We start from the raw sequence: 19,060 nt of genomic DNA on the forward strand, positions 1-19,060 counted from the left end.
CCTTGCAGCGTCCTTTACGCGAGAAAAGCGTCTTGAGAACGTCGGGCAAATGGCATTTATTTCTGCACACTTTACAGCAGCAGAGATAAAATAAGTGAATGTAGGAGTTGATCATAAATCTCGCTGATTGAATTCCAAGCAGCCTCTTTCTGCCACGGTAGCAGGGTTAAGGTTAAAGTTCTACGCTCACAATCCTGCATGTGTAATAATCGTGTATCACCTTTAATACTTTGGGCGATATATCTCAGGCACCACGGTAACCACGGTCATCACTACCCTCTGTAGGGTGTAGGGCTCACAGACTGCCCAGAGCCAGGTCATCACTACCCTCTGTAGGGTGTAGGGCTCACAGACTGCCCAGAGCCAGGTCATCACTACCCTCTGTAGGGTGTAGGGCTCACAGACTGCCCAGAGCCAGGTCATCACTACCCTCTGTAGGGTGTAGGGCTCACAGACTGCCCAGAGCCAGGTCATCACTACCCTCTGTAGGGTGTAGGGCTCACAGACTGCCCAGAGCCAGGTCATCACTACCCTCTGTAGGGTGTAGGGCTCACAGACTGCCCAGAGCCAGGTCATCACTACCCTCTGTAGGGTGTAGGGCTCACAGACTGCCCAGAGCCAGGTCATCACTACCCTCTGTAGGGTGTAGGGCTCACAGACTGCCCAGAGCCAGGTCATCACTACCCTCTGTAGGGTGTAGGGCTCACAGACTGCCCAGAGCCAGGTCATCACTACCCTCTGTAGGGTGTAGGGCTCACAGACTGCCCAGAGCCAGGTCATCACTACCCTCTGTAGGGTGTAGGGCTCACAGACTGCCCAGAGCCAGGTCATCACTACCCTCTGTAGGGTGTAGGGCTCACAGACTGCCCAGAGCCAGGTCATCACTACCCTCTGTAGGGTGTAGGGCTCACAGACTGCCCAGGTAGAGGGTAGTGATGGGTGAATTGGGTGGGAAGGGAGAAGGGCAAATAGAACTCCTTCCTATGAGGAACATCAGCTTAGGTTTGAATGTTTTCACACGCTGAAGTTGAAGAGATGCTTCTTGCTTGTTACTGATTCATGACGATGGGTCAGTGGCATATAGCCTGGCATTTCTTCAAGGCACTTTTAAACCAGAGATACAAAATAATGCAAGACAGAAGAAGAAAATCAATCGCCGTTGAACTTTTGCTCGTCGGCTCTCATAAAACATTTCCTTTTGGTTTTGAGCCGGATATGTTTCAAAAGCCCCCATCCTGCTCTCCGGTCCGTACTCTTCAACATGTCATCTTCACATGGAGAGAGGGCTCTGAGAAGCAGAACTGGCCTCGTGTCTGGCCTCTCTTAGAAACGAGGTTCTGTTTGTGCTTCTGGGAATGCTGTGTTGAGGATCCTGTCTCTGGTCCATGATAACACATGACCTGGATGAGTGCGTTTCCTCAGTGTCAGTTCTGCAGGCTGATGGTGACTGATGCTGACATGCTTTAGAGATGACTTTCTTCTGCTCCTTTGTCCTTCAGGAAAGGGAAGTTCCTCCACCACTATGAAAACTATGGAGCCACGGCCAAGGACATGGCCGACTGGATGAGGAAGTGAGTATGATCAGACACGCGCACATCCTCTTCAGCTTTTACCATGCCCTTTTTACTAGAGCTGCAATGATTAGTCGACTGATCGATTAGTCGATCGACAGAAAATGTATTGCCAACCATTTTTTACAGTCGATGAATCATTTTAGACTGATTTTTAAGAAAAAATAAAAGAAATTCTCTGGTTCCAGCTTTTTACAGTAAATGTGAATATTTTCTGGCTTCTTTAGTCTTCTATTGGTATTTGATGTCATCTTTGGCTTTGAGGAAAAGTCATCAACATTTTTCACCATTTTGTGACATTTTATAGACTAATCGATTAGTCGAGGAAATAAGCGACAGATTAATACACATGAACAATACACAATGAAAACTTTTGACCTCTCTTAGACGTATGTAGGTTGTTGTTTTTTTGAAGGAGAGCTCCGCACATCTCTTTTTCGGGCAGGTGCGTCGGACAGGAACAGAATTGTCCATCAAATGTAAAAAGGGAGTGCCGCACACCGTCTGAACTTGCAAATAAGAATTTAATTTGTGATGTTTTGGTCACCGACATTTTTCAAACAAAAAAAAAGGTCGGTGACCAAAACATCACAAAATAAATTCTTATTTGCAAGTTTGGACGGTGTGCAGGACTCCCTTTTGACATAAAATGTAGGTTTTAAAATGGCACAACGGGGTTTCAAGACTACATTCAGTCTCTTGCCTCCTCCACTAAATCTGTCATCTAGCTTCGCTTCTCACCTTCAATATCAAATACCTCACATCACATTTCCTTCCTTTCCTCTTACTTTCATCTACCACTCTATCGCTCCCCGTTTGACCCACTGCATTAAGGGCCTGGAAGGATACTCGTCGCTGTCTGCAGGGCTGCAGACAGAGGGCATGGAGCAGGGCTTTCACAGTGCTGCTGGCTGCAGACAGAGGGCATGGAGCAGGGCTTTCACAGTGCTGCTGGCTGCAGACAGAGGGCATGGAGCAGGGCTGTCACAGTGCTGCTGGCTGCAGACAGAGGGCATGGAGCAGGGCTTTCACAGTGCTGTCTGCAGGGCTGCAGACAGAGAGCACGGAGCAGGTCTTTCACAGTGCTGTTTGCAGCCCTGCAGACAGAGGGCATGGAGCAGGGCTTTCACAGTGCTGTCTGCAGGGCTGCAGACAGAGGGCATGGAGCGGGTCTATCACAGTGCTGTCTGCAGGGCTGCAGACAGAGGGCATGGAGCAGGGCTTTCACAGTGCTGTCTGCAACCCTGCAGACAGAGGGCATGGAGCAGGTCTTTCACAGTGCTGTCTGCAGACAGAGGGCATGGAGCAGGGCTTTCACAGTGCTGTCTGCAGACAGAGGGCATGGAGCAGGGCTTTCACAGTGCTGTCTGCAACCCTGCAGACAGAGGGTACGGAGCAGGTCTTTCACAGTGCTGTCTGCAACCCTGCAGACACAGGGCATGGAGCAGGTCTTTCACAGTGCTGCTGTCTGCAGGGCTGCAGACAGAGGGCACGGAGCAGGGCTTTCACAGTGCTGTCTGCAACCCTGCAGACAGAGGGTACGGAGCAGGTCTTTCACAGTGCTGTCTGCAACCCTGCAGACAGAGGGCACGGAGCAGGTCTTTCACAGTGCTGTCTGCAGGGCTGCAGACAGAGGGCACGGAGCAGGTCTTTCACAGTGCTGCTGTCTGCAGGGCTGCAGACAGAGGGCACGGAGCAGGGCTTTCACAGCGATCACAGGAAAGCGAGCACGACAGCAGAGGATGTGTTGGAGTAACACTCTCCGTTGGGCCCGGGAACTCAGACACGCAGGAGGGCAGCAGCTGCAGAGGGGTGGCAGCCCTTCCCTCCCCGGCCCACTCACCACCTCTCCCCCTTTAATCACTCTCTGCCTGTTTCATGAGTAGTCCCACGCTCGCTTACTCAGAACCCCGGAGCATCATGTGACATCTGCTCGGTACCGATCCCGCCCCCCCGAGTCCAGTTCAGTCCAATTTGCAAGCCTGTAAGTGAATGCAGAAGCAGAGGTAATGCAGTCAGAGTCCTTGCCGAGCCGTGCCTCTTTGGACAGCAGGATCTCTGGGGTTAGATTCTTTGGACAGCAGGATCTCTGGGGTTAGATTGAAACCTGCTGGGAAAAAGGAATGTCACCGCAGTACTTGTTTTAGATTCCTCTGCAGCACTAGCACTCTGATAATGGGGGGGGTGCTATTATAGAGATCACAAGTGCTCTGTTTAGCCAAATAGGCAGAGATGCTGGAGCTTTTAGCTCGCCAGGGAAGGACGTGCGCTGGATATTGCCTAGGAGCAACTAGGGAAGGCATCCGGTATGGAATAAGAATAAATTCAGCCGGTGATATTTCTGGGCTTTTTATTATTTCAAAGAGATGTATGTTGGACAGATGACTTTCGGGATAAGAGGAGTGTGTCTGGAGGAAACGTTGCACTTCTAAGCACAATTCTGACATTTTAAAATGATATCCAGTCTCATTTCGGCTTAAGCACATTGGCTAAGGCCCAGGTGCGTGATGATGAGAAGAGATTGCAGAAGGGGGATACGTGTGTGTGTGTGTGTGTGCAGCTTATAAATGCACCTTTGTGTGTGTGTGTGTGTACAGAGAGAGACGTGTGCACTTGTTGATGTGTGTGTGTGTGTGTGTCCACTGGTTCTTGGCATTACAGGACTACGCTCTGTCATCGAGGCGCGGCTGCTCCACTCCAGATGTGCGTGCTGCCGGGTGGAGAGTGGGCTACAGCTGTGTCTTGATTTTGCTCCGTGCCGATATTACACAACAGCTGGAATTGGCCTGCTTTTTAAATGTCCCCCTCACCTCTGTCTCTCTCTCTCTCTCTCTCTCTCAGCCCCCAGCCCCCCCAGCCCAAGACCCCCGAGGTCCCCTGGTCGGAGACGGACTCGGCGGTCTTCCACCTGACCGACGACTCCTTGGACAGCTTCCTGGAGGAGCACCCCTCTGCCCTGGTCATGTTCTACGCCCCTTGTGAGTAAAGACAGCGGTGGAACAACATGGTCCAAAACAGTGCGCTAACTGCATGATGCAACGATGAACAACAGTTAGTGAAACCCTTTTGACAGTTTTTCTGGGTAGGGTCAAATATTTTTTCACCCTTCAGGAAATAGATATAAAGTACTTAAGAAGACGTTGTTTACATTGTAAAATATGTGCAGCAGTGTGTAACCTGAGCTCCACAGTTCTTCCTGCTACGTGAAACATGCTCATGTTAGTATTCTCCTGGGTGGAAGTGGTATTTAGATATTCAAGTAACCTCAATGTTTCGCTCGTAGCGTTCAGCATTAACAGTCAGAGGGAAGACGGCAGACCAACGCAGACTGAAAGTGAAAAACGAACCCAAGTCAAGCTGTTTGCTGTAGCTGTAGGTCTTTTGTGCCACACACCAGAATAGTTTCATGTCGCCATATGGTTTCCATAAGCCTGCTTGTCATTGTTGCTCACGCAACATATTGCCGTTGTTACAAGACCTTTGTAAACGCGCCAGAATGGTGTCAGTGGGATGAGATGTTTCTGCTCCAGATTGCCTTACTTTGGTCCAGCCTTTGTCTCGGCTCTGTGAAGCTGCTAGGGAGCCGTGAGCCCAGACTTTGCATGATAATAAATAGAACCCGTAGCTGCAAAATCATGCAAATGGATTCGTGCATTCTGACTGCAGCAGCTATCAGTTTTGGGGTATTACGATTTTTATTTTTATTTCATTTTGCTTTGTCAACTTCTCGACTACCGACCACCTCCTCCCCCTGTCCTCCTTATCCTTCCCCCTGTCCCTCTCCCTGCACTCGACCACACTGTCTCTACTCTACACTGCAACTTACTCATTTATTATGAGAATGGATGTTAAAATCTTGTGGAAAAAAAATTGTTTTCAATCATTTTCTTGATTCAGTTGCCATTTTCTTGATACTAGGGGCATGATCTCTTTCATGATTACATTACATTACGTCATTTAGCAGACGCTTTTATCCAAAGCGACTTAATAGTACATTTTGTCAACAGTAGTAACTGTGCAACACAGTCTTCGTCAGCTAAGACTTGAAAAGGAATAAAGTAGCATTTGTTCAAAGTTGTTTTAAGAAGGGTTAGTTCAAGAAGGGTCCAGGAGTAGCATGAAGAGGTGTGTTTTTAGTTGCCGCCGAAAGATGGGCAGTGATTGGGCCGTTCTGACAGAAGGGGTGGAGCTCGTTCCACCATTGTGGCGCCAGGGATGTGAAGAGTCGCGACCGGGATGAGCAACTTCTGAGCCCACGTAGCGATAGAGTGGCGAGGCGACCCGCAAGGGAGGAGGAGCGGAGGGAAGGAGATGAGGTTTGGAACCTGACCATAGATTGCAGATGGGGAGGAGCAGTCTGGTGTACTGCTCTGTAGGCGAGTACCAGGGTCTTGAATTTGATGCGTGCCGAGATGGGAAGCCAGTGAAGGTCGCGGAAAAGAGGGGAGTGACGTGAGAGAATTAGGCTGGTTCCAAAGCATGTTGCAAAGCATACCTGGCGGGGGGTGACAGTGACGAGAGGAGGGGCCAATTTAAAATCGACCAATTCAAAATGGAAAGACAAGACAGCCAATCAAGCTGCACCACCAAGCGACTAGCGCTGCTCTGGTGTGCCACCACTGTAATACAGTGCATGGCATGAGTAGGAGTACGGAAGTTCTACAGTCGATAAGATGTAGTGTCAAAGGAAAGGTAAAGCACTGAAAATGTTAATACAGCGTACACTTAAAGGGGGACTAACCCCCTAGATATGTATTAGAACAGTGATTTGAAAATACCTATGGAAAAAACCAAGAAATGACATATGCTCTTGTCTATACTGGACTCTTTGGCTGTGTTGAAGTCCAGATTTTTTTTCGGAAATCGACGCCATTACAGTTTGCCTATTGCCTCAAAAATAATTTATTTGAGAGGGGCCATATCTGTATAAATATCAACAATTAGCCAACGCTGGTGGCCTGTATGGAAAGAGCTTTGCTCAAAATGGTTGAAAGTTATATCAATTTGGTAATTCAGTGGCGAACTAGAAATTTAATTATTTTTCTGCATGTAACTCTATGGCAGTGTGTTGAACTACGTTACGAGAGCAAAGTGGCATGGGCTCGTTACAGCAGCACACCGCACAATACGACAAACCCCCCGTTCTGGGGTAACACAATGCGAGATTTCTCTACGTCATTCCCTCGTCCAAGTTGCCATATAGTCCCTTTTTCATTTTAGTTTGGGGGCTTTTCGTGATTGTTGTTAAAAGTTGTGCAAAAGTTTTTTCCTCTCAGCGCAGTGCAGGCTGCCTGCGCCTCCTCCCTCCTGCCAGACCCCGGCTGGCGAAACAGCATGGGGCGAAACAGCATGGGGCGCTTGTAACCTCACGGAGCAACAAACAAACAGACAGAAATAGCTGGTGTGCGATTTAGAGAATACAGTCTGAGATTGGGTACAGGATTGAGGGAATCCCGCATCTGTTTGCGAAGGTGCGACTGGACAGGACGCTTTTCACAGACAGGCACAGTAGTCGGAGCGAGGCGAGTGTCTACTCAGGGCAGAGCTGCAGATCTCTCCGCCTCCTCCGCGCATTCAGTCTGTCCAAAATCATTACCGATATAATCTCAGTAGGAGGGATGCAGGGAAATGATAGTAGCCGATGTGTTTAGAGAAGCTTTGTCACGTTGTCACGTCGTAGTATAGCGTTATATTTTACATGTGCGCTAAACTGCGACCATATTTGTTTGCGGAAATATCAGACTGCTCTCTCTACTCAGAGCACAGAGAGCTCTGCTCTGCTGCGCGCGCCCGCGGAGCTTGGGGCTCGTCCATGTAACAGTACGACTCTCGCCTGCCTGGGCTGGAGACAGTAGCTTGCAACTCGGACTGATAATATAAACATCATCATTCGAGCTTATCCAGGTAAGATATCAATAAAGTAATGACACATTCAGCGGGAAACTAACTATAATTAAGACATGTGCCAACTTTGACGACGTTTGGTTCAGTATTTTAAGAGCAAACTTCAATAAGAATAGGCTTGGAGTTCTGAGGAGCCGAAAGGGTACAGGGGGGGTAGGGGAGTAATTATCTTGAAATCCCATAGTCTTTGGGGACAACCTGACGTCAGGTTGTACCAAATATCCCATTCATTTGAGAAAAAAAAAAAAAGCACTGTTTGACCCTTAGGGGCGCTTATGCCAGGTATGCTGCTGAAAAATGATACAAATGGTCAAATGGCAACAGTTTGGTGTCAAATGTGGAAATTCTGACCAGAATTCTTCACACATCACCCCCAAAGTCATATATATTGGTTAAAAGCTGAAAAAAAGTGTTTTGGAGGTTAGTTCTCCTTTAAACTGATAGTGGTTTGTTTAGGTTGGCCTTCTTGTAGGTGCCTCAAATGCATATTTGCTGCTGACCCCTCTCAAAGCAGCAGTACATTGCTTTGCCAATGTGCCGCGGCTACTCTGCTTCTCCAAACTGGGAGCGCGCCGACCGCCATCAGTACACTGACTGTGGTGCTGGTGAACATTGCGTACAGTGCTGCACGTCTCAGCTTTGGGAGCACTGGTATAGGTGTCTTTTAAAATGAGTCACTAGACTATTTTTATTTTGTGTTTTCTTTTAATCTTTTCTGTATTATGTGTGACTGTATTTTTGTATAGACCTTGAGTCTGCAATAAAGTCTATCTATCTATCTATCTATCTATCTATCCCAACAACAACCCCACGTCAAATCATTCACAACTGTCCCTTTAATGTCTAGAAATATGTTTGAGAGGACAGCCATTTAATACCGTAGCACAGTCAGGAAGCAGACATAACTAGTTTCCCCCGTCTCTCTATCTCTCGCTCTCTCCCTCCCTCTCTGTCTATCGCTCTCTCTCTCTCTCTATCTCTCTCCCTCTCTGTCTCTCTCTCCCTCTCTATCTCTCTCTCCCTCCCTCTCTGTCTATCGCTCTCTCCCTCTCTCTATCTCTCTCCCTCTCTATCTCTCTCTCCCTCCCTCTCTGTCTCTCTCTCCCTCTCTATCTCTCTCTCCCTCCCTCCCTCTCTGTCTATCGCTCTCTCTCTCTCTATCTCTCCCTCTCTGTCTCTCTCTCCCTCCCTCTCTGTCTATCGCTCTCTCCCTCTCTCTATCTCTCTCCCTCTCTATCTTTCTCTCTCTCCCTCCCTCCCTCTCTGTGTCTCTCTCTCTCTCTGCATGTAGCCCTGGCTTCACTGAAGCTTGCGGCGCACTCCACTCACCACGCGGACAGCGGCTATTCACCCACACACTCAGCTCAAGGGCAGCCAGCTGAAACAAGGCACAGCAAAGCTTTTCAGCTCACACACTCACACACACACACACACACACACACACACACACACACACACACACACACACACACACACACACACACACACACACACACACACACACTCACAGACACACAGACACACACACACACACACACACACACACACACACACACACTCACAGACACACACACACACACACACACACACACACACACTCACTCACACACACACACACACACACTCTCACAAATATAAACGCCGGTACAAACGGTCCACAGGTCCCACATATCATACACACATTTTCACAACATGATACACACTTTTATCGCACACAATTGAACCTCACATCTCTCTTTCTCTCACTCAGACACAGACACACACACACACACACACACACACACACACACACACACACACACACACACACACTTGCCAGAATGCAGTTTCTTAATGGCCCTGCTGTCAGAGTGAGATTAATGGTCTCACAAACAGTATTTCTGTCCACCTCTCAGCGTGCATCTACTGCACAGAGCTCACTATGGGTCATCTACTGCACAGAGCTCACTATGGGTCATCTGCTGCACAGAGCTCACTATGGGTCATCCACTGCACAGAGCTCACTATGGGTCATCTGCTGCACAGAGCTCACTATGGGTCATCTGCTGCACAGAGCTCACTATGGGTCATCTGCTGCACATCGCTCACTATGGGTCATCTGCTGCACAGAGCTCACTATGGGTCATCCACTGCACAGAGCTCACTATGGGTCATCTACTGCACAGAGCTCACTATGGGTCATCTGCTGCACAGAGCTCACTATGGGTCATCTGCTGCACAGAGCTCACTATGGGTCATCTGCTGCACAGAGCTCACTATGGGTCATCTGCTGCACAGAGCTCACTGGGGGTCATCTGCTGCACAGAGCTCACTATGAGTCATCTACTGCACAGAGCTCACTATGGGTCATCTACTGCACAGAGCTCACTATGGGTCATCTACTGCACAGAGCTCACTAAGGGTCATCTGCTGCACAGAGCTCACTATGGGTCATCTGCTGCACAGCGCTCACTGGGGGTCATCTGCTGCACAGAGCTCACTATGGGTCATCTGCTGCACAGCGCTCACTAAGGGTCATCTGCTGCACAGAGCTCACTAAGGGTCATCTGCTGCACAGAGCTCACTAAGGGTCATCTGCTGCACAGAGCTCACTAAGGGTCATCTGCTGCACAGAGCTCACTAAGGGTCATCTGCTGCACAGAGCTCACTAAGGGTCATCTGCTGCACAGAGCTCACTATGGGTCATCTGCTGCACAGAGCTCACTAAGGGTCATCTGCTGCACAGAGCTCACTGGGGGTCATCTACTGCACAGAGCTCACTATGGGTCATCTGCTGCACAGAGCTCACTATGGGTCATCTGCTGCACAGAGCTCACTGGGGGTCATCTGCTGCACAGAGCTCACTATGGGTCATCTACTGCACAGAGCTCACTATGGGTCATCTACTGCACAGAGCTCACTATGGGTCATCTGCTGCACAGAGCTCACTATGGGTCATCTACTGCACAGAGCTCACTATGGGTCATCTGCTGCACAGAGCTCACTAAGGGTCATCTGCTGCACAGAGCTCACTATGGGTCATCTGCTGCACAGAGCTCACTATGGGTCATCTGCTGCACAGAGCTCACTATGGGTCATCTGCTGCACAGCGCTCACTGGGGGTCGTCGGCTGCACAGCGCTCACTATGGGTCATCTGCTGCACAGCGCTCACTATGGATCGTCGGCTGCACAGCGCTCACTCATTTGTGAAGATTATCCTACTGAACACAGATTTCCACTCCCATAAGATTGTGTTAACCACAGACATTATTTAATGCATTTAACCCAAAATCCCCATACTAAAATCCCATAGCCTTTTCCCCTTAAGAACCAACATGGCGGTGATTTGCTACTGTCGACTCATTCCTGCAATACTATATAGTGATTGCATCTGCCTTTTTCCCCCTTTAGTGTTTGTCAGTTTTAGTACAGCTACAGCGCTGTGTTGGGTCTCTGGACTCCGTGCTCCTCAGTCCATCCCTCCAACCTCACTCTGAATCAGCACTATTTCATTGTGTTACTGTAACCTCCGCCTACACTGCCACACACACACACACACACACACACACACACACACACACACACACACACACACACACACACACACACACACACACACACCACCTCCAGCACCAGCTGTTGTGAATGCTGAGAGAGGGTGATGGCACCAGCAGAGGTGATCCAGCACCCAGGACAGCCATTCAGGTTTCCCTCTTACTCATCACTTTGAAGGGTCAGACAAAGTTATTTTAGTCTCTCTCTGTGTGTTAAGCCCTAATACAATCTGCATGACCACAACACTACACTGACTCAATTGAAAGAGACCTTTTTTTGTTCTGTCCCCCTCAAGGCATATCATATTTGATTTATAGCCTGTTCCAGTGCTGCATTGTATATTGAAGAAATGGATTTCTGAACTACAGTATTATGACAAGAGCAATTTACCAGGTTCGGAAATATAACCCGGTTTGTTTCATGCAACTATGCCCGAGCGTGATGTGGAAAAAGAAAATGCACGTACACACACACACACACACACACACACACACACACACACACACACACACACACACACACACACACACACACTCACACACACACACACACACACACACACACACACACACACACACACACACACACACACACACACACACACTGCACATCCCTCATCACCCGGTACAATTACAGAGGAGACACAACATCTTATTGTGCGGGACAAATATTGTTATGTTTTTGAAAGTCATTTTGGATCCAAAAATATAATGTTTGCCAGTCGCTCAATGCTGCGTGCGCTCATGCAATATTAAACACACGTCAAAGATGGCGTTTATTCCTGATGCTGGAGAGCTGGTGCTGCCTGTACACACACACACACACACACACACACGACTGCATTCCGTCTAGATATTGTAGAATTATGCAGAACATAAGCAACACAAATAACACTGTCCTATTCTTTTTATTAAAAAAAGGACAGAAGCTGATGCTGGGGTTTGGTACTGTAATGAAATTCAACCTTTTTGAATTTCTATTAGCATGCGCACTTAGCCTACCCTCTGCACTCTCCCCCTCTCTCTCTCCTTTTCACTAAGCCTACCCTCTGCACTCTCCCCCTCTCTCTCTCCTTTTCTCCCTCTCTCCTTCCCTTCCTCTCTCTTACTTTTATCACAGTCTGAGCCGTCATCCCTCACTCTTTCTCGCCCCTTCTCAATGACTTTCTCTCACACAATTACCTCAGACACACAGCCAAGCCCCGACACTGAAATGTGTAGTGAGCGCTCATAGACGTAGGCAGTGAGTGTGACCAAAGACCATGGGATTTCAAGCAAGACGGCCCAACTTCAACTCACTTCCTGTCATTTTGGCACGTGGGTTTTGCCCATGGTTTTCCACGGACACGCCCACTTAGGAGGTTTTCGGCAGGTTCTGAGTCTATTGGAGTCAATGGGAAAAGTCAACGTGATCTCAGGTTATGACAGATTCTTTCGCCCCCATATTCATTACAGTAAATATTCGGCCCGTTCTCCGAAGCCACATATCTTCAGAATATTCGGACACTAAAATGGCATTTTTCAGACCGAAAGATCAGGAGAAAGTTAAACTTGTTCAAGACCTGTCTCTATCGCAGCAACATACTCTCGCGAGATTTGGCAACAGGAACTCATGTTAGCAGGGAGCGATTAGCTAAAGCTGAAGTTCATTGATGTAGTAGCTACATCTGTGCCTAGAAAATGTATTTCTTTAATTGAATAACTTAGTTTCAACTGTATTGAGCTAACAAGGGGCAGCTTTGTGTTCATATGTGTGGTTTGTGTGGAGTTTGGGAACAATCTCTATTTCAAGTTAGCTTGCTAGGTCAGCACTAACCCCGCATCACCATGCAGGCATAGTCCTCTCACAACCCTTCAGGGGAGAGGAAGTCTCGCTGGCCAGCCTCCTCTCCCTTACGTCCGAGGAGTCTGGCACCGCAGGTCTCCATAGTGGGATTGCGATGGGCGGCGCTTAGCGGCAGTGCCCTTGGAAAATAGTTTTCAACAATTCAACTTGCCGTTTTCAGCGTGTAGCAACGAGCTAGCATGTAGGCTTCTACCGTTAGCCTGCTAGCTAGTTAGCGTTGTTGTTTTCACTGAGGCGGCAGGGCACTATTTACAGCGACACACAGGGAGGAGGGAGCGGAAGCCGCTCTGATTTTGACATGGTCGGAGCCAATGACAGAGGGGGTTTCCCAGAGCCGAATCGCCACCTGCTATTGGTGCTATTGATCAGCAAGCTGAACGATGTCTGAACAGGAGACCTGTCAATCATGCCCAAAACAGTCTTTTTTATCCTCTATTCAACTCTAAACGGGTGAGTGACAGAATATAAAAATGTAACTCCTGTACAGTTGTCATTAAAGGTGAACTTAGCTATAAAGACCAAAATCATTTTTTGTACAACCAGGCTTTATTTGTACAACGTGTTTATTTCTGTTGTAAAGTCAGGCATTTTGACATGGGGGTGAATGGGGAATGACTCCCTTTTGGAGCCAGCCTCAAGTGGACATTCGAGGAACTACCGCATTGGCCTCAACTTTCAGAACCAGAACTTGGGGTTTGTGAGCGATCAGACGCGACTTAAGCCGCCGGGCGAAATTTAGAGGTTTCCTCTGTCTTCTTGTCATCTGATTTGTAGTTTTACCCAAAGTATAGCAGCTAAACCCACCACATTACGAGGTGAGACTGGACTCTAACCTTCTCCTGACGTTCCTGTACCCGCCAAGCCTGGCTTACTTAAAGCGCCTGGCCTCAATCATTAACCGCTTTGATTTAAAAGCTCCACTTCTACAACTGGGGACACGCGGAATTTAGAGATTTCCTCTGTCTTCTTGTCCATCTGATTTGTAGTTTTACCCAAAGTATAGCAGCTAAACCCACAACATTACGAGGTGAGACTGAGAGAGAGCGGTTTATTTTCACTCCCTGATTAGACGAGACAGCGACGAGGAACGTCATGTCGTGCGAAGATGTGTATGTAATGTTTTGCAAAGATCAAATTGCACAATCAAGGCCCTCCACTGTTGCTTTTATGGAAGTGATTTCCTCTGAAATACAGTTATTTCTCGTGGGCATGTTCTGCATGAAGGAGAGCCTGAGTGCTGCATCTGTCTCAATCACTCTGGGTGAGTCACGCAGGACGTGTGTGTGTGTGTGTGTGTGTGTGTGTGTGTGTGTGTGTGTGTGTGTGTGTGTGTGTGTGTGTGTGTGTGTGTGTGTGTGTGTGTGTGTGTGTGTGTGTGTTGAATCCTTCAGGGTGTGGCCACTGTAAGAAGATGAAGCCAGAGTATGACGAAGCAGCTGAAATACTCAACAAGGGTCCAGACGTAAGTTGCATATAATCTGTTTACAATGCATGTGTTGAGTTTGCATGTAGGGCTGCTGCAACTAACGATTATTTTCATTGTCGATTAATCTGAGGATTATTTTCTCCACTGGTCGATTAGTCGTTGGGTCTATAAAATGGCAAAAAATGGCGCATCGCTTTTTCTCCAAAGCCCAAGATGACATCCTCAAATGTCTTCTTTTGTCTTGACCCAACAGTCCACAACCCAAAGAGAATCAGTTGACTGTCGTAGAAGACTAAAGACACCAGAAAATATTCACATTTAACTCATTGAGTGCCAGCCACTTTTGGAGAACGGACGCTCCCAGTGCCAGAGTTTCAGAGCGTTTTCAGTGATTTCTCGAGGCCCACAGAATATTGTGTGATATTACTATGTAAACACTGAACACGGACAAAGAACGATGAGACTCTCTTCTATCATCTGCAAAAAAAAGTTTATTGATCCCATTTTCCGTTCTTTAGTTATGAGCCGGAGAAGATAGCTTGATTTAACCAAAAACAGCAATTTTTTTCTAGAAGCTGAGATAATGAGCCTTTTGTGAAATTAAACATTTCAAGCACATCACTGACTCTGAAGCTAATATTTTCTAATGTAGTCACACCTCAAAAATAATTTCCTTCAATAAAACAGTGAAGGCCAGGGAATTTTGTTTGGCAGAATAATATTTTTTAGCTGCAACCAGCAGCGCTGGCCCCTGCGTGCGCTGCTGGTTGCAGCTTCTTGCTGGTCTTGATTTGCTGCTGGTGGGCATCGGATATTCTGGCTTGCGTTTGCCAATCCTGTCCTGCTGTCTGGGTCTGTCTGGGTGTTGTGTGCTGCTCTGCGTGCCCCCCCCCCCCCGCCTCAACTGCACACTCCTCCTCCGTATGGGAGTGTCTCTGGTGGCTCTCTGCTGAGTTTGCTGTGCACAGTGAAGGGTGCGCGACATCCAGCTTTTTTACAGCGTTCCGCGTGTGTTTGTCACCGGCAACCATGCTTCCAGTTGAGAATAATAACAACTCCACGGCTGATCATGCGGATGTGCTGTCGCAACGGACACGGAGCGGCTCAATTGTGGGAGCAGATTGGCTGCTGCAGGCACAGCTAACGTTATGCTTCATGCATATCGATGCATACGGATGCGATGCGATTTCCGTTTCCCCAACGACTTCTTCTTTGTTTTTTCCTTGCCTTTCTGTTATCTGGAGAGCACTGTCGCCACCTAAGGGTTCTGTAAAATAGGTTAGACACATTCAATAGCTCCCATATTGTAAGAGGCGATGTAAGAGGCTTAGATCGACATCCCCCCGTCAAAAAACGCAATTGACGACTTTAGTCGTCTTTGGCACTCTACGTCACTATTTGAATTGACGACTAAAGTCGTCATTGGCACTCAATGAGTTAAGAAGCTGGAACAAGAGATTTTTTTGGGGTCTAAATGATTAATCGATTATTTAAAAAAAAATTGGCCATCAATTTTTTTGACGATCGATTAATCGCCTAATCGCTGCAGCTCTATTCACGTGTTTTCTGTATGTACTGCATGTACTGTATGTACATGTGCACATGATGCAGGTTCATCTCTGCAGTACTTTAGCATCACACACACACACACACACACACACTTGTCCACACACAGACTACCTCGGGGTAAACTTCAGCTGTGATCTATCTGGTGCCTCAACAGCAGATCATCATAATCCCACTACTTGGCCTTAAGGCTCTTGGCTGACGCAGCTGACGACATGCTGGTCAGTCTATCCTGTGTTTCTGATTAGTGGGGTGTGTGTCCCTCACCTCTCCTCCCCTCTCCTCTCCTCTCCCCCTTCCTGTCCTCTATGGTAATCTAGCACTCCTCAGCCAGGGGGCAGGGCATATCAAACTCACACTTGTTGTGATTGCAGCAATTATCTCATCCACGAGCCCCCCCCCCCCCCCCCCCCCGCCGGCCTGAGGCTTGCTTTTGGACCTGCTCCTTGTGGCTCCCTGCCCGGCAACTGGAGGTCAATGGGAAGAGCCTGGTCATTATCTAATATGGATGTACTGGAGCCTGCTTCACCCTGAGCCCACAAGACCCATCAAATCATTAGACTTTTCTCCTCCTTGCTTCTCTGCTAGTGTTTGTAAGGCGGTGCATTTATGCAGGAGGGGGGGTGGGGGCTTTGTGGCCCTTTTGCTACGCTTGAACTTGGATCCTTTTCAAGGCTCTGTGTAAATATGGTTTAATTGGCATTAATTGACATAATGCAGTCAGTGGGTAATTTAGAGCCATCTCTACTACAATGCCAGTCCAATTTGGCTAATCGGCCTCCGACGCACTCCAGAGTGACTGATGGTTTGACATGCTTGTTTCTCAACAGAGTCCAGGTGTGCTGGCAGCGATGGACACCACGATACACAAGGCAGCGGGGGAACGCTTCAAGATCTCCGGCTTCCCGACCGTCAAGTATTTCGAGAAGGGCGAGGAGAAGTACACGCTGCCGCATCTCCGCAGCAAGGACAAGATCATCGACTTTCTGCACAAGTGAGTCACACATCTGTGGGACGTTGCTCCATCCCCCCCCCCCCCCCGCCCCGCACAGGATTATTGTGTTTTAGACACAGACTTATAACCTCAGGTTGGACTCACCCGCTCCTCAGCGAAAAGATATTTTAGCACTGTTACTCCATGTATCCTGTAAGCCCGAACGCCCTGTCCTCTTTCGCTTGCCCTCCATAACATAGTCGGTGAGGTGTAGCATGGATTTGCTGCCAAGGTGATGTTTTTTAACGACCTCCCACTATAATAAATGAACCCTTTGGAAGGGTCATTGTGAAAGGTAATGTCCCTGTGATGAAGGGTCATTGTGAAAGGTAATGTCCCTGTGATGAAGGGTCATTGTGAAAGGTAATGTCCCTGTGATGAAGGGTCATTGTGAAAGGTAATGTCCCTGTGATGAAGGGTCATTGTGAAAGGTAATGTCCCTGTGATGAAGGGTCATTGTGAAAGGTAATGTCCCTGTGATGAAGGGTCATTGTGAAAGGTAATGTCCCTGTGATGAAGGGTCATTGTGAAAGGTAATGTCCCTGTGATGAAGGGTCATTGTGAAAGGTAATGTCCCTGTGATCACATCGGTATGGCTGTGGCCATTAGAGCCAAGAGCAGGGACCCGAGGTTAACAGAGGTCAACTTTTATAAGGTTGACATCAAATGACAGACTGAGTCCCCTGATGTCTCACTACAGCATTCACCATTCACCTCGTCCTCTTTCAAACTCATTCAATAAATATATATATATTTATATATAAATATATGCCAATTCATGATTATAGATCTTTACGGTCTATGTTACAGACATACTTTACAGTGAAAGAAAGAAGAAAGAAAGAAAGAAGTTTATTTTCTTTTTTTTGCCATGATGTAGTACATACGTACTAAATATTGTTTTGCTCTCTGGTTCATCTCTGCCTCTCTCTTCCCAGTCCCCAGGCTCCGCCTCCACCAGAGCAGTCCTGGGACGACAAGCCTTCCACCGTCAGCCATCTCGGGTCGGAGGACTTCCGCGAAGCGCTGAAGAAGAAGAAACACGCTCTGGTCATGTTCTACGCTCCCTGTAAGGACTATCTCAATGCCAAGTCCACTTAACTAAATAGGTTTATTATTCTGGGGGCCAGTTTGTGCCATCTCTTCCCGACTTGGGAGAGCGCTGATCAGACACGATCCTTTCACAAGCCGTTCAGATTCATCTGTTTTGATCAAAATAGTTACGTGTGTGTGAAGTTCTCACGACGAGCACAATGCAATCACAGCCCAGCTCTGTAGCACATCATGCTGTGATGCGTCTACGTAACCCGGGGCTGCCTGCCAAGCTCCTCATCACTCCCTATATAAACCCCACCTAAGCCATGGGGAGGCAGGGGAATGAGTCAAATTACCCAGAATAGAATTGTGCAAGTTATATAAAAAAAAACACCCGTTGCGAAACTGTAGATCCGATTTCTCACTCAAAATACACACATAGGAGAAACACAGAGTTGCGTACTTACGTAATCGCGTATACAGTATATATATATACACACACATACCCACACACTCCCTCCCTCCATCCCGGTCTTCACCAGACGCGACAGCATGTGGCTTGTATTGTTTTAACCTTGTGTGTGTGTGGGTGTGGGTGGGTGTGTGTGTGTGTGTGTGTGTGTGTGTGTGTGTGTGTGTGTGTGGGTGGGTGTGTGTGTGGGTGTGTGTGTGTGTGGGTGTGTGGGTGGGTGGGTGGGTGGGTGGGTGGGTGTGTGTGTGGGTGTGTGTGTGTGTGTGTGTGTGTGTGTCGTCATGACAACATGTGGTACTGGATTCACCTATTGTAGCGGGAGCGACCACAGAAGCAGGTTTGACTACTTTGCCAGATGTTTATACAGATTTTGTCACCGCGATAAACGTGCAAGATGCAGTCAGGAGTCAGGACTGCATTACAGGTGTTTAGTAGTTGACATCAAAATGAAGGCCGAGTTTGAAAATGGGTGTGACCCAAGCAAGGGGGCCAGCCCCCCACATTGCCCCCACACCCCCCGGCCCTGGCCCACATTTGTTTTAAAGTCCCTGGAAACCAAAATCCACAAAAACGTTCTAACTATGTTATTTAGGGTCTTATGTGAGTAATTGTGTGGCTCAGAAAGTATGAGCCATTACTTTCAACCCAAAGCCTTAAAATCGCCACTTTTCTACAAGGTCTGGATTTCCATTTCCTCATTGAAGAGAGCGGT

The 19,060-nt window shown here is 47.9% G+C and overlaps 1 protein-coding gene across 1 annotated transcript in view; it reads left to right on the plus strand.

Annotated features, from left to right (window-relative positions):
• Positions 1 to 19,060, plus strand: part of pdia5 (protein disulfide isomerase family A, member 5) — an 82,781-nt gene that overhangs the window by 45,777 nt on the left and 17,944 nt on the right. Inside the window, exons 10-14 of the mRNA XM_083641488.1 lie at positions 1,500 to 1,571; positions 4,413 to 4,549; positions 14,247 to 14,317; positions 16,678 to 16,841; positions 17,780 to 17,910. Coding sequence (XP_083497614.1) covers positions 1,500 to 1,571; positions 4,413 to 4,549; positions 14,247 to 14,317; positions 16,678 to 16,841; positions 17,780 to 17,910 — 575 coding nt within the window. The remainder of the gene's footprint in view (positions 1 to 1,499; positions 1,572 to 4,412; positions 4,550 to 14,246; positions 14,318 to 16,677; positions 16,842 to 17,779; positions 17,911 to 19,060) is intronic.

Source organism: Poromitra crassiceps (genome assembly GCF_964638095.1).
Source record: "Poromitra crassiceps genome assembly, chromosome: 8".
NCBI classification, from domain to species: domain Eukaryota; kingdom Metazoa; phylum Chordata; class Actinopteri; order Beryciformes; family Melamphaidae; genus Poromitra; species Poromitra crassiceps.